The sequence below is a fragment of the Etheostoma cragini genome, chromosome 8 (assembly GCF_013103735.1).
Source record: "Etheostoma cragini isolate CJK2018 chromosome 8, CSU_Ecrag_1.0, whole genome shotgun sequence".
Lineage (NCBI taxonomy): Eukaryota > Metazoa > Chordata > Actinopteri > Perciformes > Percidae > Etheostoma > Etheostoma cragini.
This window is the reverse complement of record NC_048414.1, coordinates 14,718,952-14,739,204: the sequence shown is the minus strand read 5'-3', so window position 1 is coordinate 14,739,204 and position 20,253 is coordinate 14,718,952. Positions and strand designations below refer to the sequence as shown.

General features: G+C 39.1%; 1 protein-coding gene across 1 annotated transcript; it reads right to left on the bottom strand.

Moving 5' to 3' along the window:
• Nucleotides 1-236: 236 nt before the first annotated feature.
• cald1b (caldesmon 1b) lies at nt 237-17,165 on the bottom strand. The gene is made up of 18 exons (XM_034879080.1): nt 16,924-17,165; nt 16,424-16,526; nt 11,843-11,968; nt 10,248-10,545; nt 10,123-10,164; nt 9,735-10,040; nt 9,384-9,464; nt 8,900-8,935; nt 8,669-8,736; nt 8,336-8,582; nt 8,003-8,128; nt 6,971-7,014; nt 6,786-6,864; nt 5,674-5,805; nt 5,455-5,592; nt 3,499-3,570; nt 1,919-1,955; nt 237-662 (listed from the first exon to the last, which is right to left on the bottom strand). The coding sequence occupies exons 2-18, from the start codon at nt 16,495-16,497 to the stop codon at nt 646-648; spliced, it is 1,923 nt and encodes a 640-aa protein (XP_034734971.1). The 5' UTR covers nt 16,498-16,526; nt 16,924-17,165; the 3' UTR covers nt 237-645.
• Between the last annotated feature and the right edge of the window lie 3,088 nt (nt 17,166-20,253).

Genomic DNA, 20,253 nt, shown 5'->3' with positions numbered 1-20,253 from the left:
TTTCACAGCCTGGCACTCCAAAAACTCATTAATGACTTATTAACCATTAATGAAGTCATTTGTTACTAATTATAAACATTTATAAAGGATGCCTTACCAGAAAGACTTATTAAATGACTCAATTATGTACATGAACATAAAAAAGAGTCAATATATTCAATATATATATTATCAGAGTCAATATAGTGACTGTCATCCCAAAAAGCAGTGATAATGTCTGACAATTATAACACAAATGCTTACTATTGGGTGTAAGCTATTAGACAATACATAACAATAAAAGCAGACATGTCAGTGTGGCTTGAAAGCAATTTAACATTTAGACATATGACGGCCATTGGAAATGGGTTACTTTGTTTTCTGATTAAACAGTTGGATACAATCCATCATACCTATTAAACCATAAACATTTGGTACTTTGTTGTGAAAACCCTTACATCGATATTTTTTTAACTATTGAGGAAGAAACTGAGGAAAGATCTCTGGAGACTTTAATGCTGGAGTCAATCTTCCTGGTCCCTCGTTTTTTTTTCCCACTCCGGTTTGAACTTCATGCGAAATACGGATACGTTGAAGGGAAATGGATGCACGTAAAGTAGTAGATCCTTGTATTTGGTCAGGTGAGACGTAATTTAGATGGGGAAGTTAGGGTCTCACATCTGCTAAAAGAAAGAGAGGCAGACATTATAGATCTATTGGTCAATACATCCATCAACATTGCATTTAAAACTACAACTTTTCACAAGATTAGTCTCTGAGCTTTTAATCATACATAGCATAGCATTCATACTTCTCTATGTATGCTATATGTGCGTCTGTTTGTACAGCTGAATCAGTTCTAATCATAGATATAGTTCTACCTTTGCTGACACATGCAGTCAAAGCCAGGACGCTTCTCTGTGTGATTTAAAGCTGTAACATTGTCATTTGCCCTTTACTTCATTCCTCAGCGGTCTATTTCTGATAAAGAAGCGGGTTGGTTCTCCAAACGACGACCACTATTTAACACTTTTCCAGTCTCATTGTTCCTGCTGTGGCTCAAGTTTCAAGGGCTTGATATCAGAAGAAATGTGCTTTTCACACACAAAGAAGAGAGACAGATTAACGTTGCTAACATCAGCAGATGTTTAATTTATTTTAATGATTTATGCACATTTAAACTGTAGGTATATGTAAGAAAAGGTAAGGTACGTTTTTTTTATCCTTGCCACTGAGTGAATAAGCCTGGTGATCAAACCCGATTTGCTATTTAAACTGTTGGTAATCCTCCCGAGCAGTCAGTTTCTAATGTGAAAATCAAGCAGCTGCACTCTGGTATGCATGACAACTCGCCAACACTGCGCCATTGGACAGTCCAGGTGGCACCGAGTAAACAGTGCACTGCAAAGACATGCCAGCCATCCCAAAAGTCTGAAAGGTTCTTTATACTGGGAAACAAGGTCAGGGTGAAGGTTTTCTTTAAATATAGACCACAGTGCCACGGAACTGAGCCTGTGCCCAAAACTCTCCAGCAGCAGACTTGATTTACAGTGAGCAGCAACTCTGGCACAATGGAAGGTTAGTGGGTTGTAGTGGTTCTCCACAAGGGGATACAATCAGTCATGGTCGCCCCCACTTGCAACACAATCATACTCAAACTCACGTGTGTGAAGCGGCTTACATACTAAGACACATCTACAATTGCAACTTATCACCATAGAACAAAGTGGAGATCTTTAAGATTGTAACTTTAACATAATAGAACTGCAGCAAGAGAATCTTTAGCTGTGGTGCAGTGAAAAGTGCAATGTTTTCTGCTGATATGTAATAAAGTTTCAAGTTGAATAAAGTAGGCTGTTCTTAAGTAAATAACCTTATAAATGTTTGTTAAGTACAGTCCTTAAGTAAATGTAAATTCAACCACTATTATGAAACCTACCATTAGTGAAAAACTTGCTCTTGACTCCAACAGCCACCTGTTAAATAGAAACGAAAGAACAAGGAAGAAATAAAGGAAAGAGGGAAAAACAATTCAACCAAAAAATGGTAAACCACATCTTTAGTACTTAGTTTATCTATTGAGGCTAGTAAGAATCCCTATTAATAAAAAAATAAAGTTTTGTTTCATCTGTGGATATATCAAGACAAGTAGGAGTGAGAGTGGTGAATGTGATTAATAGCATAATTTATAAAACATGTGCTCATGAAGATGGATGTACAGTACAACATTCCCACACATATCAGATGTGTTACTTTATATAGGGTTTGAAACTCTCACATGAAGTGAAATCAATTAAAGAGTCTTTTGTTCAAGTACTCCAGACTTTAAAAAATGCATCATCCACTGCACTCAAACATAACCACATGCACTCCACTGTAATATTATCTTAAAGCTGTGCACAGTGCAGCCAACATGTCTTGTAATAACATATAGATCACATTCATGTATGGCAGTAATCTATGTTCCAAATAAACACCCACATCAGAGCCAAGGAATACTATTAACGTCCTCCAAGCCAGTGTGGGAACTAATGATAGCATGCACATAAGATAGTGTATATTACAGAACGTGTGTGAGGCAGGAAAGGAAGGGAAATACCGCAAATCCACACCAATGGCAGCAAACTACCTTATTGCACCAAAATCAGTAATTTCATCACAGTTCAGGCAACTCAAAGAGAGTTTTTCTTTTTTTATGATTCGAATGCAGACTAATGGGTTAGGGCCTGTATGAAAATGATTAGGGTGAGGTAGGGAGCTGACGTTATGTCACACCCCCATCACCCCTAATCATTTTTGTAAAGTCCCTTGCTGAAATATCATTTATACAGATTGAAATTCAATGAAATATGTCCACCTTTTGAATTGACTGAACTGAGAAAGAAACAACATAAACGTTGTTGCCAGATTGGAATAAAGAAAAAAGCTGTCCGGTCATCAAAAAAGTCGCCAAATCTTTCTCTATTATTCATTTATTTCAATTATACCTAAAATAATAGGAGTCGTATATTTAAAGAAATAAAGGTGTTTTACATAACGTTACATTAAAGGTTTGCAAGTCTTTCATCACAGAATAAGGATAGGATAATAATTAGAATAGAAAAAACATGAAAGAAAATGACATTTAGTTTTGTCGGTCATTCAAGTTAAGCTGACTGAACTCATCTTTTTGTTGGCATCAAATGGTGCTAAAATTAGCAGTAATCATCACAACACCCAAGAATTTTTTACCTGCAAAATTGAAGGCAAAAATTTAAAAATATCTGGCAACAAAGACCCTATGTGTGTTGAGACAGCATGAAAACAGTGTGAACAACACAAAGATCAACCACTATGTGTTGGTGGAACGTGCATTGAGTGTTGTCGCCACAGATCCAAAAATTACCTCTTTCACCTTTCTAATAGGAAGACTGAATGAACGAAACAAACAAACAGGACCACGTCACTATAAAGCCTTTAAAACATTAACATCTCCCCTCCTTTACAGTACAGGCATGTGTGTGTGTGTGTGTGTGTTACCTTGGCAGGCGCAGAGCTCTTCTTGGTTTCCCACAGGCCGCGCTTGTTACCAATATCACCTGGTTTCACATCCTGACAGAAATAAGACACACCATGACTGTACTAGTCTGATGCAGTTGTGGAAGAAGCGCTCTGATCATGTACTGAAGTACCAACACAACAGTATATATGTACTACGTAAAAAATCCTACACTCAAAAATCTTATTTGAGTGAAAATTCAAGCAAACCGAGCAAAAATATAAAGTGTCACCAGTAAAAGTACTCATTATGCAGAATGGCCCATTTCAGAATTATATTCATACATGTGTGTATTCACACACATACACACATAAAGATACAAAGATAACTGGATTGCAATTATTGATGCATTAATGTGTAAGCATCATTTTAATGTTGATGTTGTCTTTAATGCTGTTAAAGATGGGGTTAATTTTAGCTACTATACACTGCTGCACCATAATCTATAATAATGCATCAGGATCCATTTGTTGATTATTTGGATTAATAATCTGAATCTGCAAAGTAATTAAAGCTCTCCAACAAATGTAGTGGAGTAAGTATCGTTAGAGGGAAATACTAAAGTTAAGTACCTCGAAATTATGCTAGTGCAGTACGTAAGTATATGAACCTGATTACTTTCCATCACATGCACTCCTATGATGTAGGCAAACATTTTGTACTTAGTACTTCTACCAGTACAAGCTGTAGTTATGGAGAAATGCATGAGAAAAGTACCTTTACCAGTTTGAAGAGTGGGAAAAGAACAGCAGGATAAGTTTGAGTGAGGAAAGCTAAGAAATGGAGTGCAGTTGGAAGGAGGAAAGAAAGGCAGGCGTGAATTAAACAACACAGTAAACATACAAAAGAGAAAGCAGACAATAGACGTGGTCTGCTGTGCAGCTTCATCCCATCAGAGGGAGGTGTTGCTGCATCAGTGAGGGCAAGGCCACAACCATTACAACCACTCGTCTGATGGCCAAGACGTTTGACACTAAAGATATCTCGCTCATAAATTTCATGTCAGGACAATGTCACACGTCATCCAGCAATGTTACTGCATGTGGACATAGGGGAATGTCTCCAGAAGACCTATTCATATTAGCAGCTGGTGTCCTACTTTAAGAAAGAGACACAGTGTCCACCAAGTAAACAGTTACAAGAGTCCACATGTATTTACATATGATAATACATAAACCAAATTAATAATTCCACATCTACTTACTTGTTTGTTGTGTTGTTGGTGCGTAATTGTATGTATAATAATGTCTCTGTGTGTGACAAATGTGAAGGGACATGACCGTTATCCTTGTCTGAAGGAGACTTTAAATATGGAGTAACAGTGAGACTGAAATATATTGTTTCTTGGCTCAAGGTGAGGCCAACACAACAACAAAAAAGTGAGATGACTGTTGTAAAAGTATTGTGTGGTTTATTGGTTTTATGGACTGTAATATAATCTTGAAATACCCACAGAGGCCAAAGTGACTGATGTATAGAGGAGTGTAGAAAGAGCTTTGCATGGAGGCACGTTGGCATTTAGCCACCTGCCACATAACTGCTGTTGACTGTTGTCCAACAATGAGAGTAACATATTCTTCTTCCATCCAATGATTTCCCACAGGTTTAGGCTTAGATACACACGTATATATATATATATATATACAAAATATTCCCATCATGTAAAGAATAATACACAAAGGGCATATGGATCTTTGATAGCTGGCGTTGAAGGAAACTATCCATGTGGTGTCACTAAACTCCAGACAGCAACAGCTTCCAGCCTCAGTGCAGATACATGGTGGCTGCAGCCATTACAAGACTGGCATGTTAATGTGCAAATGAGCACATGAGCGTGTGCAGAATATCAAGGGATTACTCTATTAAAGTAACACCGGCATCTAATTTACAATCCTGTGTATGTGTGAGATCAAGACAAAGGGTTTATCGGGCCTTACTGCTGGCTTTGCTGCGGCTGTTGCGGTTGCTGGTGCTGCCGGGGCTGCTGCAGGGGCAGCTGGCTTCTCCACCTCTGGAGGCTTTGCCATCCAACTGTTGACACGTCCGGCTGTACCTCCTTTGATACCAGCCAAATCCTGGTAAATGAGACGTCTCAAATACTCAGATCACTTTTGGGTTTATCTCTCTATCCTCCCTTTTTGCTCTCTTTCTCTCACCTTGTTGGCAGGAGCTGGACTTTCAGAGGCGTTGCCGACGTTTCCTTTCTCCCACATGCTCTTGATGCTGCGTGCTCCTCCTGTGGGAATATCCGCCATCGGAGACTTTGGGGATTTAACATCTTTGTTTCCCTGTGGAGGTAGAGCATTGATTTAACAAGAAGGGCCAAAAAAAATCTACATTGACTGAGGAGCCGTGGTGGAAAGTGACTTTTAATCAAGTACTGATTACTTATAAACTCAACCGGATATGTACTCAAAAAAAAAAGAAACAGGACAGTATTTTAAAGATAGGCTACTTTAGTAAAAATCTAAATAACTTTAGAAATCCTCATTGTAAAGCGTTTAAACAATGTTTCTCATGCTTGTTCAATAAGCCATGAACAATTAATGAACAAGCACCTGTTGAACGGGCAAAAAGACAATTACAGCTCAAAGGCGGTAAGCAATTTAGGTCACAGTTGGAAGAAAATTAGGAAAGTAAGGAGACACTTCTACTGACTCTGAAAAACACCAAAAGACCCCCCCCTTCTGTTCATGGACACTTATTCCATTTTCTTCAATCACATGTCCGTGAAAATTATTCAGTTTATGTCTTAGTTGTTAAATCTTTTACTGTTCATGCAAATATTTGCATCTGTTAAGTTTGCTTAGAACATAAAAGCAGTTGAAAGTGACAGGACGTTCCTGTTTGTTGATGATTATATTTGTACTGTAGCTTTTGAATTTTTTTTTAAGTGTGTAGAAGCGCAAAGAGGGGAAAGTATTTAATGTCCAAAAATGAAAGAAACAATTTAGTACAAAGTCCAAAGAAGTGATGAAAAATGTTTGTGTTTTCTTCTTTCCGTACTCATTAATCGTCTCTCAGCCACCTCAGATCTATCTTGCTAAACTAAAGTTAATACTGACTCTACTTTGGCCCGCTACAAGAGCAAATTGTTACTTACACATACAACAGTCTGAAATGTCATATAGAAAACCGTGTTTGCTTGTTTTGCAAAGTAAGTACTTCTACTTTTTTTCTGTACTTGTTGTATTTGTATTTTTTTTATTTAATTAAAGGGTTTGAGTATGTCTTCTTCCAGATGACAATGGTGCACATCAAGTCTCACCTGGATGGCAGAGGTGTACTGCTCCATTCTGTTGCCTATCTTGGAGACAATTGGAGTGTGAGAAACTCTGGCTGTTGTGCTGTATTGATGAACAACGGATGGGACATTAGTGTGGCTCAACACTGTAAGTGTTTTTGTTTTCTCATTTATTTGAATTTTACTGAAAAATATATTTTATGGCTCACCTTTTCTGGGCTGATTTGCTCAAGAATTCTGCCTTCGCCCCGATCTGTATAAAACAGCATAGTTTGAATTTATAAACTAGTCTGCGGTTCACATGCACAAATAAATACGGACATGGTCAAGCTGTCCTGGCTTCCTTCCTGTCTTCAAGACGACCTCACTGAGAGGCAGGCCAGTCTGTCCCTGGTTAGGTTTCTCTGTACTTGGAGCCTGAGTGATTGAACTGGAGTGTTTGGCTGTCAGGGAGCCAGGATTCACGCATACACACGTCTCTCTTTCACTCTGTTTCACACACACACACACACACACGCACACACACACACACACACACACACACAAACAGACACACACAGACACACAATTCTCAACATTCCTCTGAAAATACTCCAGCGTGGTCTTGGCTCAAAAACAGCCATATTTAAGTACAGTGCAGATGCCAATTCACATCATTTTTATTCTTGTCAACAAGCAATATGTAGAAAATTTCAGATAAGTTGAACTAGAAAAAGAAAAAGAAACATCTACATTAGATACAAAACATGTCTGGAGAGAACAAATAGAAGCAAATATATCAACCTTAATGGTGGCAATCTTCTCATCTCACTCTCAGCAAGAATTGAAACAAGTGGTGTTCCCAGAATGCCACCGGGTTAAAGCAAATGCTTTTTGTTTGAAAAACATTTCCCTGTTACATTACAGTAGCGTAGCTTTTTTAAGTACTAACAGTACCTGCATGGGTAGTTACCTCTACAGGTAAGTAAGACCATGTTTCATGATATCCATCTCTGAGATACCTGCCTTCACTCCAATACACTGGAGGTGAATGGAATTTTGTTTGTAATGCACACAGCATTGAAAAATTACAGTCAGGAAATTCAGCAAGGGCATCTCTTTATAAAAACAGTGTGACTACTACCATAATCCACAGAACATGCTGTCAACAATACATGTTTTGTTTGTATATTTGCATATAGTTTGTATACATATTATTTAGTTATACTGCAAGATGTCTGAAACTCTGCTCTAAAAGTCACCTTTGAGGAGCCTTTGGGACTGATGGCAAAGACAGGCTTTGCAGACTCTTCCTCCTTCTGTTTCTTCTTCTCTGCAGCCTCAGCCCTCCTCTTCTCTATTTCCTCCTTCATCCTCTTCCTTTCCTCCTGTTATAAAAACCACAATTAGCTGTCCACTTTATCACAACAAAACAAATCTTTTCTATCATTCTGCCTGATCCTTCATAAAAGCCAAATGACCAAATCAAGAACCAAAGTAAAATGATGCTTAGCACCTTCCATTTCTCATGAGGAAATGTCACAATTCTAACTATTTCATTGATAAAGTTAATCCCTGAATGTAAAATGACTTACCTGTTCTTTGGCTTTCTTGTCCTCCAGCTCCTGTTTCTTCTGCTTCTCCTCCTCCTCCATGACCTTCCTCCTCTCTTCTCTCTTCCTCTTTAGCTCCTCCAGCTCAGCCTCTGCGTCCTGCTGCTTCTGCTTCATCTTCTCAAAATCCTCGCTGTCCGCATTGTTCCGCCGACGCTTCAGCTCCTGCAGCTTACGCTCGGCCTCCAGTCGCTCCACGTCGTCTGCCTTGGGAGAGGGAACATTGTCCCTGCACACAAACACACCACAATTTATTTAATGATCAGAACACACGTAACCTCAATATATGCTACTGAGTTAAAATGATAAATTTACCTTGGTGTCTTCTCTGTTTTCTTGAGTTTATTTTCAAAGAGCCCTACGTTCTGTTTGGCTGGTTCATTCTAGCAAAAGGAGGGAAAGTTAAACCACCAAATACTACTCACATCTTTGAAAAGAATATATATCCATGTACAGAGAGAGAGAGAGAGAGAGAGAGAGAGAGAGAGAGAGAGAGAGAGAGAGAGAGAGAGAGAGAGAGAGAGAGAGAGAGAGAAAATACTTTACCTTTTCCTTAAAGCCAAATCTCTTGGGCTTCTCCTCCTTTACACGAAAGACAGACATGGAAGAAAATATTTGTAGAAGAAAATAGCAGGCTTAGTCAATACACATAATGTGGAAAACCCACAAAAAATCCATCAAACACTGGTGCAATCAAAGGCCGGGCAGTGAATGCAACGCAGATGTAAACTGAAGACACACTTTGTCATCCTCGATAACACCACCTCTTTCATCCATGTGACGAACAAAACGCTGTGCCTGCTCAGTGACTGGGACCACACCGCAAAACCAGATAGCACACAGTAAATATCTGAAACGCGAACAGAGCCTGGATAAATCAGATGTGGTCTACCAGAGTCGCTTCATCTGAATTCTAATTTGTGTTTTTATAGTCTGTTACTTTACAAATGACATTAAATAGCCTACCTTAATTTGACTTTTCCAAGTTTTTAAAGTGGCAGTTACAGTATATAAGAAATCTCATCAATACCTCCTCTTTTTTCTTCTTCTCTTCCATCTCTCTCTTTTTGCGCTTGTCCTCTTCCTCTTTTTTCTTCTTCTCTTCAGCCTCCTTTTTCCGTTTTTCCTCCTCTTCTTTCTTCTTCTTCTCCTCCAGCTCTTTCTTCTTCTGCTTTTCTTCCTCTTCCTTCTTTTTCTCCTCCAGCTCTTTTCGGCGTTTTTCTTCCTCTTCTTTCTTCTTCTTTTGCTCCATCTCCTTTTTTCGTTTGTCCTCCTCTTCTTTCTTCTGTCTCTCTTCCATCTCTCTTTTCTGTCTATCCTCCTCTTGTTTTTTCATTTTCTCCTCCTTCTCCTTTTTCAGTTTTTCTTCTTCCTCTTTTCTCAGCCTCTCTTCCATTTCCTTTTGTCGTTTTTCCTCTTCTCCCCTCTTCTTCCTTTCCTCCTCTTCCTTCAGCTGCCTTTCTTCTTCCTCTTTCTTGAGTTTTTCCTCCTTTTCCCTTTTTTGCCTTTGTTCCTCTTCTATCCTCAGCTTTTCTTCCATTTCTTTCTGCTGCCTTGCCTCTTCCCTTTTCTTTTCTTCTTCCTCCTTGTCAACACCAGGAGCAGCTTCCTCTTCAGCATCTTTCTTTTCCAAATTGGACTGCTCCACCTCTTCTTCTTCAGCTGCAGCCTTCTCCTCAATCTCCTCCTTTGGAATAAAGTTTTGTGTCAATTTCTGCTAGCATATTAATAAACGTAAGTTACCAGAAAGCTAAGATAAGAGCCCATACCTCATTTCTTGTGCTTGAGGTTCTTGATTCCTCAACAAATTCCTGTCAAGAGATGAAAAACCTGAGCCACGACAGAATAAACTCACAACAAACACTCTAAAAGTTTCAGACATCTTTCATTTTACCTTGTCCTCTTCCTCTTTTCTCCAAGAGTTGGTACCATTGTCCACCACCTCCTCTTCAGCTGGTTTCTCCTCCTCTTCCTCTGTATGTCGCTGTCTGCCGCTGGTGTTGGATGGCTGCTCTTCCAGTGTGCTGTCTGTGCCGTTGGTTATGCTGACGGTGGGGTCAAACTCCTTCTGTCTCTCCATTGCTTCCATCATTCTCCTCTGCCGGCGCTCCTCCCTCTTGGCCAGGCGCTCCAGCAGAGCCTGGTCATCATCTGCACCTTCAACACCGGTTGTGGTGGAGGACTCAGTTCCACTGTGAGGATTAAAAAATGGAATTCACTTGTTCATGAGAGCAATAGAGCTGTGAAAGTCAAGTCTAATCCAATTTTGTATCTCCAAATCCTCATTTTAATTAAATGTTTTGTTTTGTTCAAAAGTGTGATGGACCCACATCTAAGTCTCTGACTGGATTTTCTGCTGTGGCCGGAGGTGATTTTGATTATGAGGGAATGGCCCATTTCAGAATAATGTAAATTATCTTATATTAGTGGATTATAATTATTAATACATGAATGTGCTCATCCCTGTATTGTTGCAGCTACTAAAGGTGGAGCAAATTGGAATTACTTTATAAACAGCTGGGTAGTTTAATCTAATAATTATATGATCTTTCTGTATTAGTTGATTATATTCTGTAATCTTAATATGCAAAGTAACTAAAGTTATTTAATAAATGTAGTGGCGAAGTATAAAGTTGCATAATATGGAATTGTTCAAGTAAAGTACAAGTGCCTCAAAATTGTAGTAAATGTACTTACCACCACTGGCCATAAGCATCATAAAATATTTTTATGGATTGATGCTTGTGTAGCCCTGCTAACTAGCAACACTGTTTCTAATGTAACTGCAGCAGATCTGTTGTCAGTTGCTTATCTTTAACTGACAGCAAAATATCAATGGCATGGTTTCCATTTAATGTTTGACAAGACAGCAGCCACAGCTGCCACACTAAACCTTTTGGATCATACTCTGTACTGTAAGTCCCACAGACAACAGGCTCTTGGTCCTGAACATACCTGAGGATAATAAAAGACTGGGAGCAGCAATCCACCCAGCTCAGTGGCAACCAGGGCCTGAAATTAACACCGACCCTCTGCCAAATGAGGGTGAATTTAGCATCTGGTGGGTAACACTGTCAACCCGCCACATTGACAGGTAGCCAATGAGAATTCAGTCATCAATCATGATGATTCATTAGTTTTTTTTTTGCTATTGTTGTTCTTTTAAATTTCTAAGAAGTTGGCCATTTCGTTGGATTTTATCTAAAAATGTGGCGGCACGTTACTGGGGTGAAGAGGCCGGCAGAAACAAAGGTTGAGGATGAATCAAAGAAAAGTAAAAGAAGTCATTCTAAAACAAAGTGGAACATTAGCGACAACGGCAAGGTCTCTGCTTTGCACAGCTGTTTTAAAAGAACAAAATCCCAGGTGGGAGGTTTCTGTTTATCTGTGAATCTTGCCTCTTGTTTTCCTGGTTTGTTCCACTACACAGCATTATACACTGTTTGTCCCTCGTCTGCTTTCCATCCAGAGACTTTGTCTACATTGCACCTGTTCGTGTCGATCACATCAGTGGTTCCAGACTCGTCTGAGTCCCTCATCTTCTTCCGCTCCTCCCTCGCTCGTCTCCTCTGCTCCCGAGCTTCCTCATCCTCATCATCGTTGGTGTAAGCCATTCTGAAAGATCCCACATGAAGATGTATAGTACATTTACTATGTTTGTGTTTTCACCCCAAAATGAGACAGTTATTCCGCTATGAGTTATTGAAGCTAAGCCATCACTCATAGTTTTGTTATTGTAATAAATTCATTGTGTTTTGAAGGCACAATAATTAGTGGTAGTTAATACTAAAAAATGCATTTCAAGTAACAACATGGATATCTCATAGAATAGACAGCCAATGTACTGTAACTCTCCAGTCTTTGAGGTGGCAGTAGCTCAGTCGGAGGGTTGCTGGTTCAAGTCCCCATATGGACCATAGTATGGTAGAGGACTGGTAGCTGGAGAGATGCCAGTACACCTCCTGGACATTGACAATGTGCTCTTGAGCAAGGCACTGAACCCCCAACTGCTCGGGGCGCCATTCCATGGGCAGCCCCCTCACTCTGACATCCTTCCATAAGTGCATGTATATGTGCCATGTGTGTGTAATGTGCATAATAATAAAAACAGAGTGAAAACTTTGTAATTTCCTTTGCCGGATTAATAAAGTATAAATTGTTATCATTTGCATTCATGATGACACAGGGTTTAATTTCATTAGGGAATCATCAACATTTGTACAGTATTCAAACATGACCGTACCGTGTAAGTGTGACATGTGATCAGTTCATTCATTTTAAAGATTTGTAGGGCTGAAAAGCTGAAAGTATCCATGATTTCACAGGGAAAAAAAACTAATAAATAGAGAAAAATCTAAACGTATGAACATTAATTTGTGTAAGGGAAGTATCTGATGACCCCCCACATTTAGACTGTGATCCACTGATATAAGCCTCACTTTTCAAGATTACTTCATAAGACATGGTGGAGTTGGGGTATACCACAACAGAGAGAAGGCTAAGAAATAGGAAACTATTGAAGAAATGGAGAGCTCTCCAAAAGAATGTCCCCTCTTGGCCTTTATTAATGTAAGAAACTTATTTAATCATAGACGGAGACAATGCTGGCAAGAAAAAGGGTGAAAAAAAAAGCTAAAGAGAGAATATGAGGACAAAATCAACATGAGCCATACAAATCTTTACCCTCATGTCCTTCTCTTTAAATCTTCCTCATCTCAGTCACATCCTGCCATTGACCTTCATCCAACTGTGAATACACCCATAGTGAGACTTCTGAGCATGTCAGGCTTGCATCTCACCAAGCATTACCAGGCTTTATGAGGCACGGAGAGATCTTGAAATGGCCCATTGATAGAGCAAGGGTATTATTTCCCTTTGCTCTTCCTGAATCCGCAGCATAATTATTTACAGATGTTGAGAACAGAAGAAGAGGTAGACGTGATGGTAACCAAAAGAGTCCTTTCTGTCTTTAAAACCGAAACAAAGCAGGCAGAAATCCAACTAATCCTGAGGCAAAAGGTCTTTGAGAAATCACGGAGGAAGTAATTAAATTACATATTACTCCACCCAATACAAGGCCTGCTGTGAGATTGCTGTCAAAATGTTGCAGTTACATTTCCAGACGAGCAACCCAAGGCCATGAAACATAATTAATGGAGGGACTTGTGATGAGACCTTCTTGGCTAACATGAAACTAAAAACTACAGTCAGTCTGAAGTGTCCAGAGTGGGCTATCTTCTGCTGAAATAAAAATGGCAGTCAAAACATGCCAGCGTCTGCAGCATTTCCTCAGGCTGCAGAGAGTAGCTGAGGGCAGGCTGGGTTGGTATTGCCGGCAGCGCATGGCGACAGGACTGTGAGAAAATAGCTAGGAATGCCTTTTTTCCACTGGGGCATCTTTATTGACAGCACCTGAGGAGGTTCTGTACTTTTAACAAATCCAATGAAAAGACCAAAACCAATAATGTTAGGCCCGCTGCCTCTAGGTAGCTTCTCTGTTCTCTCCCCGAAATCAGGTGTCCAGTTGCCTCTCATCTGCCACAATCAACCCCTGCTTCATATACCCGGTCCTTCTTTTACTCTGAGTCAGATTGTAGACAATAGTGCCACAGATAGTCTTGCCCAGACAAAACCATTGCCTGCTAGTTTAGCCTACTTGTGTGTTTACTAATTCTGATTCTGTTTCTTGTGCCTCCAGCTGCCATTGTAACCTGACTCCTGCTCCCGCTCCACTCCTGACAGACACCCAATCAGAACCACCACCACTGGACCCTGCCACAAGCCTGTTAACCTGCCTCTCTTTGACGGACCTGCTTCTTCTTGGAATTCCCCTGACCTGCTTCCCCCCCTTGGAAACCTGGACTTGTGACTTGAGTAATTTTAATAAAACCTGTTTAATTCACACTCCTGGCTCTGTGTTTGTCTGCATTTGGGTTCTGATTGTCATTCAAACGTAACAAGTAATGTGTTAGTCCGTCTCTCAATACTTTCCAAGATCCCAAAAACTTTCCGATATCCCAACCCTGTCTGTATCAGCCACAAGACCCCAAAGACGTCATGCATATGTATTGTTGTTTTTTAGAAAGGCTAAATGATTTGCTAAAACTGCTTTTAGCAAACAAACTGGAGAATGTCCATGTGTTCGGGACTATTTTCAGCTGTAGATTAAGATACATTTCGTGCTCTAGTGAAGGGGCATCTCAACCAGTGCAAAAATGTGGCTCATTAATGTGGTTTTACATCAATGGAGATCCATGGCACAGAGTAAGAAGATTTATCAGGCTTTGGTTACACTGACAATACTATGGACTAAAAGCAAGTTAATGAATGAGGGTTGGTAAATAGAAATGACACTTTCATTTCAACATGATCCAACTTTATATTTTCCAAATGGTTTCCAAGTCTAAAAAACGATGAATTTGTTGCTGAGCAGATCTAAAAAAAAATAATAAAACAAATGCTTGCTTATGATTAATCTTAGAGTTTACATCTTAGAGATCTTAGAGATCCTAGAGTTTAGTTTCTATAAGCTCTGATTATCAAAATTATCCCAAACTTTGTCCTTATTTTAAGGCCTAGCCCACACGTACACAGGTGTTTATTTTAACAATTTGTTTTTCTATTGCCCTTTCATCCACATGCAAACTGCATTTTTAGGTCACTGAAAGCTCCAAGGTGATTTTCAGTAACTTAATTTTGTGTGTTTTGTTTTTGTGTAGTCAGGCCTTGTGACATAAGTGTGCTCTGTAAGCTCCTTTGTGAGACAAATGAATTTAATTTGTGCAATGACAGACGTAAGGAAAATAGTGCTTGTTCTAACCTTGAGAAAGGGACTTTTTGCATGTTTTCACATACATGTTGTCACTTTTCCACTTTACTAAGGAACAGAGGCATTCAAATGTGTTATGGGGCAATCAATAAGACATTACAGCCTGGTAGGTTTCTGTTAATCACAGTTTTCAGGCTTGGCCAACATGGCTTTAGGGTTAGGGTTACATTGCTGCCTGCAAGCATGAGCAAAGTTTTCTTGTGTGGACGGGATTCTCTTAGAATCCCTTCTGTTCTGTTTTCAAAAATTCTCATGTGTGTGGACTAGGCCTAAATCACTCTGCAATCAAGCAGCAGCTAACGACTACAGGTGTCAGCAATTATGTTGTTTGGTTTCTGTTACCTGGGGTCATGACATAACATGAGTTCTCCATGTATTTCCTGTCCTGTGCAAACATAGCTCAAGCTTAAGTTTTATGGGCAACTTTGAAAGATGTTCCAGTTTGAGTTTCCCCCACACCTGCATTCTTGTGGTGTCATGAGACACTATCCACAAAGTCAAACCTGCAACTTTACGACCACTTGAGTAGATGGCAGCAATAACTCTTTAATGGTATTGTAATAATCTTTTCAGGAGAACAAAGAGAGAGGGATGAAAAAGACCTAGAGACTAATCAGACCAATCCAAACAGCAGCACAGCCAATGGGATGAGTGAAAAAGGCAGTGGAGCTCATTGATCCATCACCGCCTGAGCACCATCCAAGTCCTGTCTGCTTTACCCTGCTGCTCCATGTGTTGACACATGGGCACTCACAAATCCTTCATACAGAAATGCAAACACCAAAAGACAAACAGTTAACCTTAATTGCAAAGCATCTGTCTTCAAGAGTTTGCATGATAAGAGGAGAAACAACTTGAGTAATGTGAAACTCTGAAACAACTCGGATAATTGCACAATAGTTTGTTTAAAAACAGATAACTATTTATTTTACCAGATTAAAGAACACCGCAATGTATAGATGGGACTTCCCTGTGAGCAGATAGTGACTAATAACGACTGCACATCTGGTTTATAAAAGCGGGGGGATGTTAGCTGCTTATATAAAAAAACACTGGAAAAACAAATGAGGCCTAACAATTTAAGATGGTGTGTTGTATGATGTCCTTAAATAACATTTGTACAATTGCATTCACTTTTGTTTCCTGCTAAATTGTGTTTGTGTGTTAAGGCCCATAAATGTGCGCTTGTGTATGTGTTCTTTCAGCACATTTGTTTATATATTCTCAGATGGTTCACTCACTTGTCAGTGTCGAGGCGCATCTGCTCTCTTCTCTGCCTCCTCAGCTCCATGCGGCGGTCAAAGTCATCGTCCATGATGCCCAAAAGATTACCTCGCTTTCTCACTACAGGACACAATTAGGATATTGGATCATGAGTGCTAAATTCAGTACACACAGTCAATTGCTTATCAATTGGTTTATCTTGGATTGCATACTTGATCAACAATTTCACAAGAAAAACACATGCTTGGTAAACGTTTCTGATTGCTGGAGAATGTGGGGAATATTACTGTGGGATCTTTCAACGTGACAAAACTCATTCTCATCATGGTAATTTCCCACTTATGAGAAGTCTAATAATAAGTTACAAACCCTCAGAGCAACAAACAAAAACATGCTAAAAAGCAATTCAAAATTAGCTTTAGATCAGTAACACATCAAAGTTTAGAGGACCACCAAATAGAGCTTCATAACGTAGGAAGAAACTTAAAAAACTACAATGTCAGTTGATTTACAATACCTCAGCAGTAGCTCAAGTTTAGTCCATGGACAGCGGTGTCTCCCCTCTCTTCGTATGTCAACCTCTACAGTCTGGTTTATATCTCAGCCCTTCTGCAGCACGAAGAATTCGTGTTTGTTCTTTCAGCAACTTCAACTACCAGAAAAGGCAAAGCCTGCCTCTCTGTTCTCCTCTCTCTTTCTTTCTCAGCCTCCCTCCTCCTCTTCAGCCTGACTCCTGCTCTGTCTCTCTGTCTCACTTTCCCCTCCCTGATCTCTGACTTCAGACTCTTTTTCCTTTGGTTTGTCTTGTTTAATCTTGCTTTCTTTCTGACGTGCTGCTACTTTGTTAGCCACCAACATGAAATCCATTCTGATTAATCTTAAATCAACCGATAAACCATTTGAGCAACCTGTCAATCCAGTATTTGCTCAAAACAACTGGCCAATGAAGTAAAAATCTTTTGATTTTATTTAGCTTTACTCTTAAGACACATATGCATAGATTTTTTTTCTATTTTGTTTGTTTTGAATTCTGCCAGTAAACCGGTCTAACTGAAGATGTAGATGTCTTTTAGGAATCTTTAGCATCGAGCATTTTGATTCAAACCCATTGGCCAGATTCCCATGCACATCTTACCAAGAACTTGTTTTGAACATTTTAGTAAGCAGGAGCAGATTTATGCCCTGACCTCGCTTTTTATTCAATGTTATTCTATTTTTACTGTAACACAAACATGCTCCATATAAGGAAATTAGAATAAAAAACTGACTGCATCTGTGTTATAAAACTGAATGCTCAACAATAATATAACAATATCAGTAATCTACAGTCTGGTTAACTGGCAGAATTTCAGACAACAGATGGAATCTGTGCATAAGTCTTAGTCTTAGAAATATGCCAAAAATGGTTATCATTTGTTCTCTCTTGCAAACACTTGTGTGACAATACATATATACAGTACATATGTTTTCTCAATCAATTTAACCATAAACAAACTACCTAACCTTTTCTGAATGAATACGCAGGCCCATATATTCACTGGGATACCCAATCCAATTTACAAGACAGCTTCATTTGAATTAGAGATGTTGGGCAGACATCAAAGCACCACTCATTCATCATAGTAATCAGTGAACCCTTAACTCCCTCTACTCTTGTTTAGTGGAGGACTACTAAAACTCCATGACCGTCCTCTGACATCAGACATGATGAAGTGTGCATGTGAAATTCAGAAATAGACAAAGTGTTAATTTTAGTACAAGGCTGCCAAAGTACAAGTCGTTTTTTTCTATGAGTCTAAAATTCAGTGTGCGTCTACACCAATGACTTTACAACAACCTAAAGCCTCTAATTAGGATAAAGTAAATCTATATTTTTGCATGTTCTGATAGGAGGTCATTAACCCAAAGCGTAGTCACTGATGACCATAACATACTTGGTCAAATGACTCTGTTTGGCTATTTAGAAAGAAATTATATGCATAATCTTGAGTGTTCATTAATAAAATCTGAAATAAGTGTACAAGCGTATAGATGAGATGCCGTTTCAACTTCTTGGGCTGAATTAGCCAGATGATTCAATTTATATGTTTGAGAAGTTATGTGTTAACACCTTTAGCCTTGCCAATTCCAAACCATTAAACCCCTTTATCAAATGATCTTTTTTCTTGACCAGCTTGTTTTAAGTATGAAAGAAAGTCTGCCAGTGACTCCAGCCAACATATACAGTGATTGGGAAGACTAAAGTGTGCTTTCAGAAAGTTAAGCAATTCTTTCCCACTCAGAAGAGGAAGGAAAATTCAACATTTTAGTAAATCTGATGAAAATTAATCCCAAGTATTTATTTTTTACACTCATATTTATAATATCCCAAATGGTAACAATTTAGGAGAGGATCATTTTTGGATTGTGAAAACAAATATCTGCTGCTATGCAGTCCATCAAATACATGCAGTACATTCAATGGATGCATTTCTTCCATTATATCTCCGAACACAGTGATGACTTAAGATCATTTGCATAGTTTAAATATTTCAGTGGATTAGGTTTTTTGAAGAACAATTGTTGATCAAACTAAAATATATTTTCTTTTTTCACAGTTACTGTATAAAGAAATTGAATGTGCCGAAAGCCACTGTGGTTGTAACTGATAATGTTTCAGAGTTACAGAATGTGGCTTTGCCCATCTATCACAAATAGGAAACTCTATTTGTACCTAATTCCATTTGAAATATGAACTCAAATGTGTTGAAGGGCCTAAAATATGTCCTCTATTGTAACCACAATATACCATACTGAACCAAGCTTGGTTGGCTATCAATTTCACATCTACACTCAAACTCACTGAAAAGGCATCTAACTGCCTTGGCTTATCCGGGTGAACAGGAGGAGAGTCCTCCTGCTGCAGGGCAACACCTAATTAATGGATGTGTCATCCTGATCCTGGAAACATTAGCCCAACCTTTAGTCAGATTTCGATATTTTATGTTGGCGGGGAAAGAAAAACACCTTTATTCCACATACATACACACACACACACACACACACACACACACAGATGAAGTGAATTCACAGAATTGTCATCTGTGTTTTGTATACATTTATGTTCCAGGCACTTTAGCACAGCTTTTGTTATTATTCATGATCCTATGAGGTTATGTAACACTTCACATTGTCATAAAAAGGGTCACTTCAGTTTCATTCCTTTATTTAATTATCTGTATCTTCAGATCTGAAGTGGAGCCCACCAACAGTGAGCAGTCAGTCATCAGATTTGTTTCAACAATGGCTGACACCATATACAGTCACAAACGCTTACAGACAGAATGGGCCAAAAGAGGCCCTTTTCTAAAACATCCACTATATGGGTAAAAAGACAGCTGAGATTTCCTGGAAGAGGAGGACACTAGAAATCACTTCCCTGGAAAACCAGAAAGTGATTCATTGTAACCCAAATACCTTACTTCGGGACAAAACATTTGAAGAGGTGGTTGTTTCTAGTCTAAAAAAACACAATGACCTACAGAGTCCAGAAATGAAGAGCTTAAAAAAAAACTAGGAGAAAGAAAATGGACTGTTCCATTTTTTTTCTCTCCACCGTTTCGGTCCAGATGGAGTTATCTCAACAACTGGGTTATTGGGTGCCTGGCATTGCCAAACTGATTTGAAAATGCAGAGCAAATGAAACATGAGCTTGCATATTCATATTCCAGGCTAGGCTGTTAGATGACTGCTGTGAAATTTGGTGCAGATATTCATGTTGCCTAGGATCAATCCTTATACTGTTGGTGATCCCAACATTTTATCTGGCACCGCCATCAGGTCAAAGTTTTCAGTTATCCAGTGAAAT

Bases quoted from the DNA above. Each gene is read 5' to 3' on its own strand.
- cald1b (XM_034879080.1), bottom strand. From the start codon at position 16,497: ATGGACGATGACTTTGACCGCCGCATGGAGCTGAGGAGGCAGAGAAGA. The intron at 8,737-8,899 runs GTAAAGTATTTT...TCCTTTTGCTAG, and splicing joins GATTTGGCTTTAAGGAAAAG to AATGAACCAGCCAAACAGAA. The intron at 6,865-6,970 runs GTGAGCCATAAA...TCATCAATACAG, and splicing joins AGCAAATCAGCCCAGAAAAG to CACAACAGCCAGAGTTTCTC.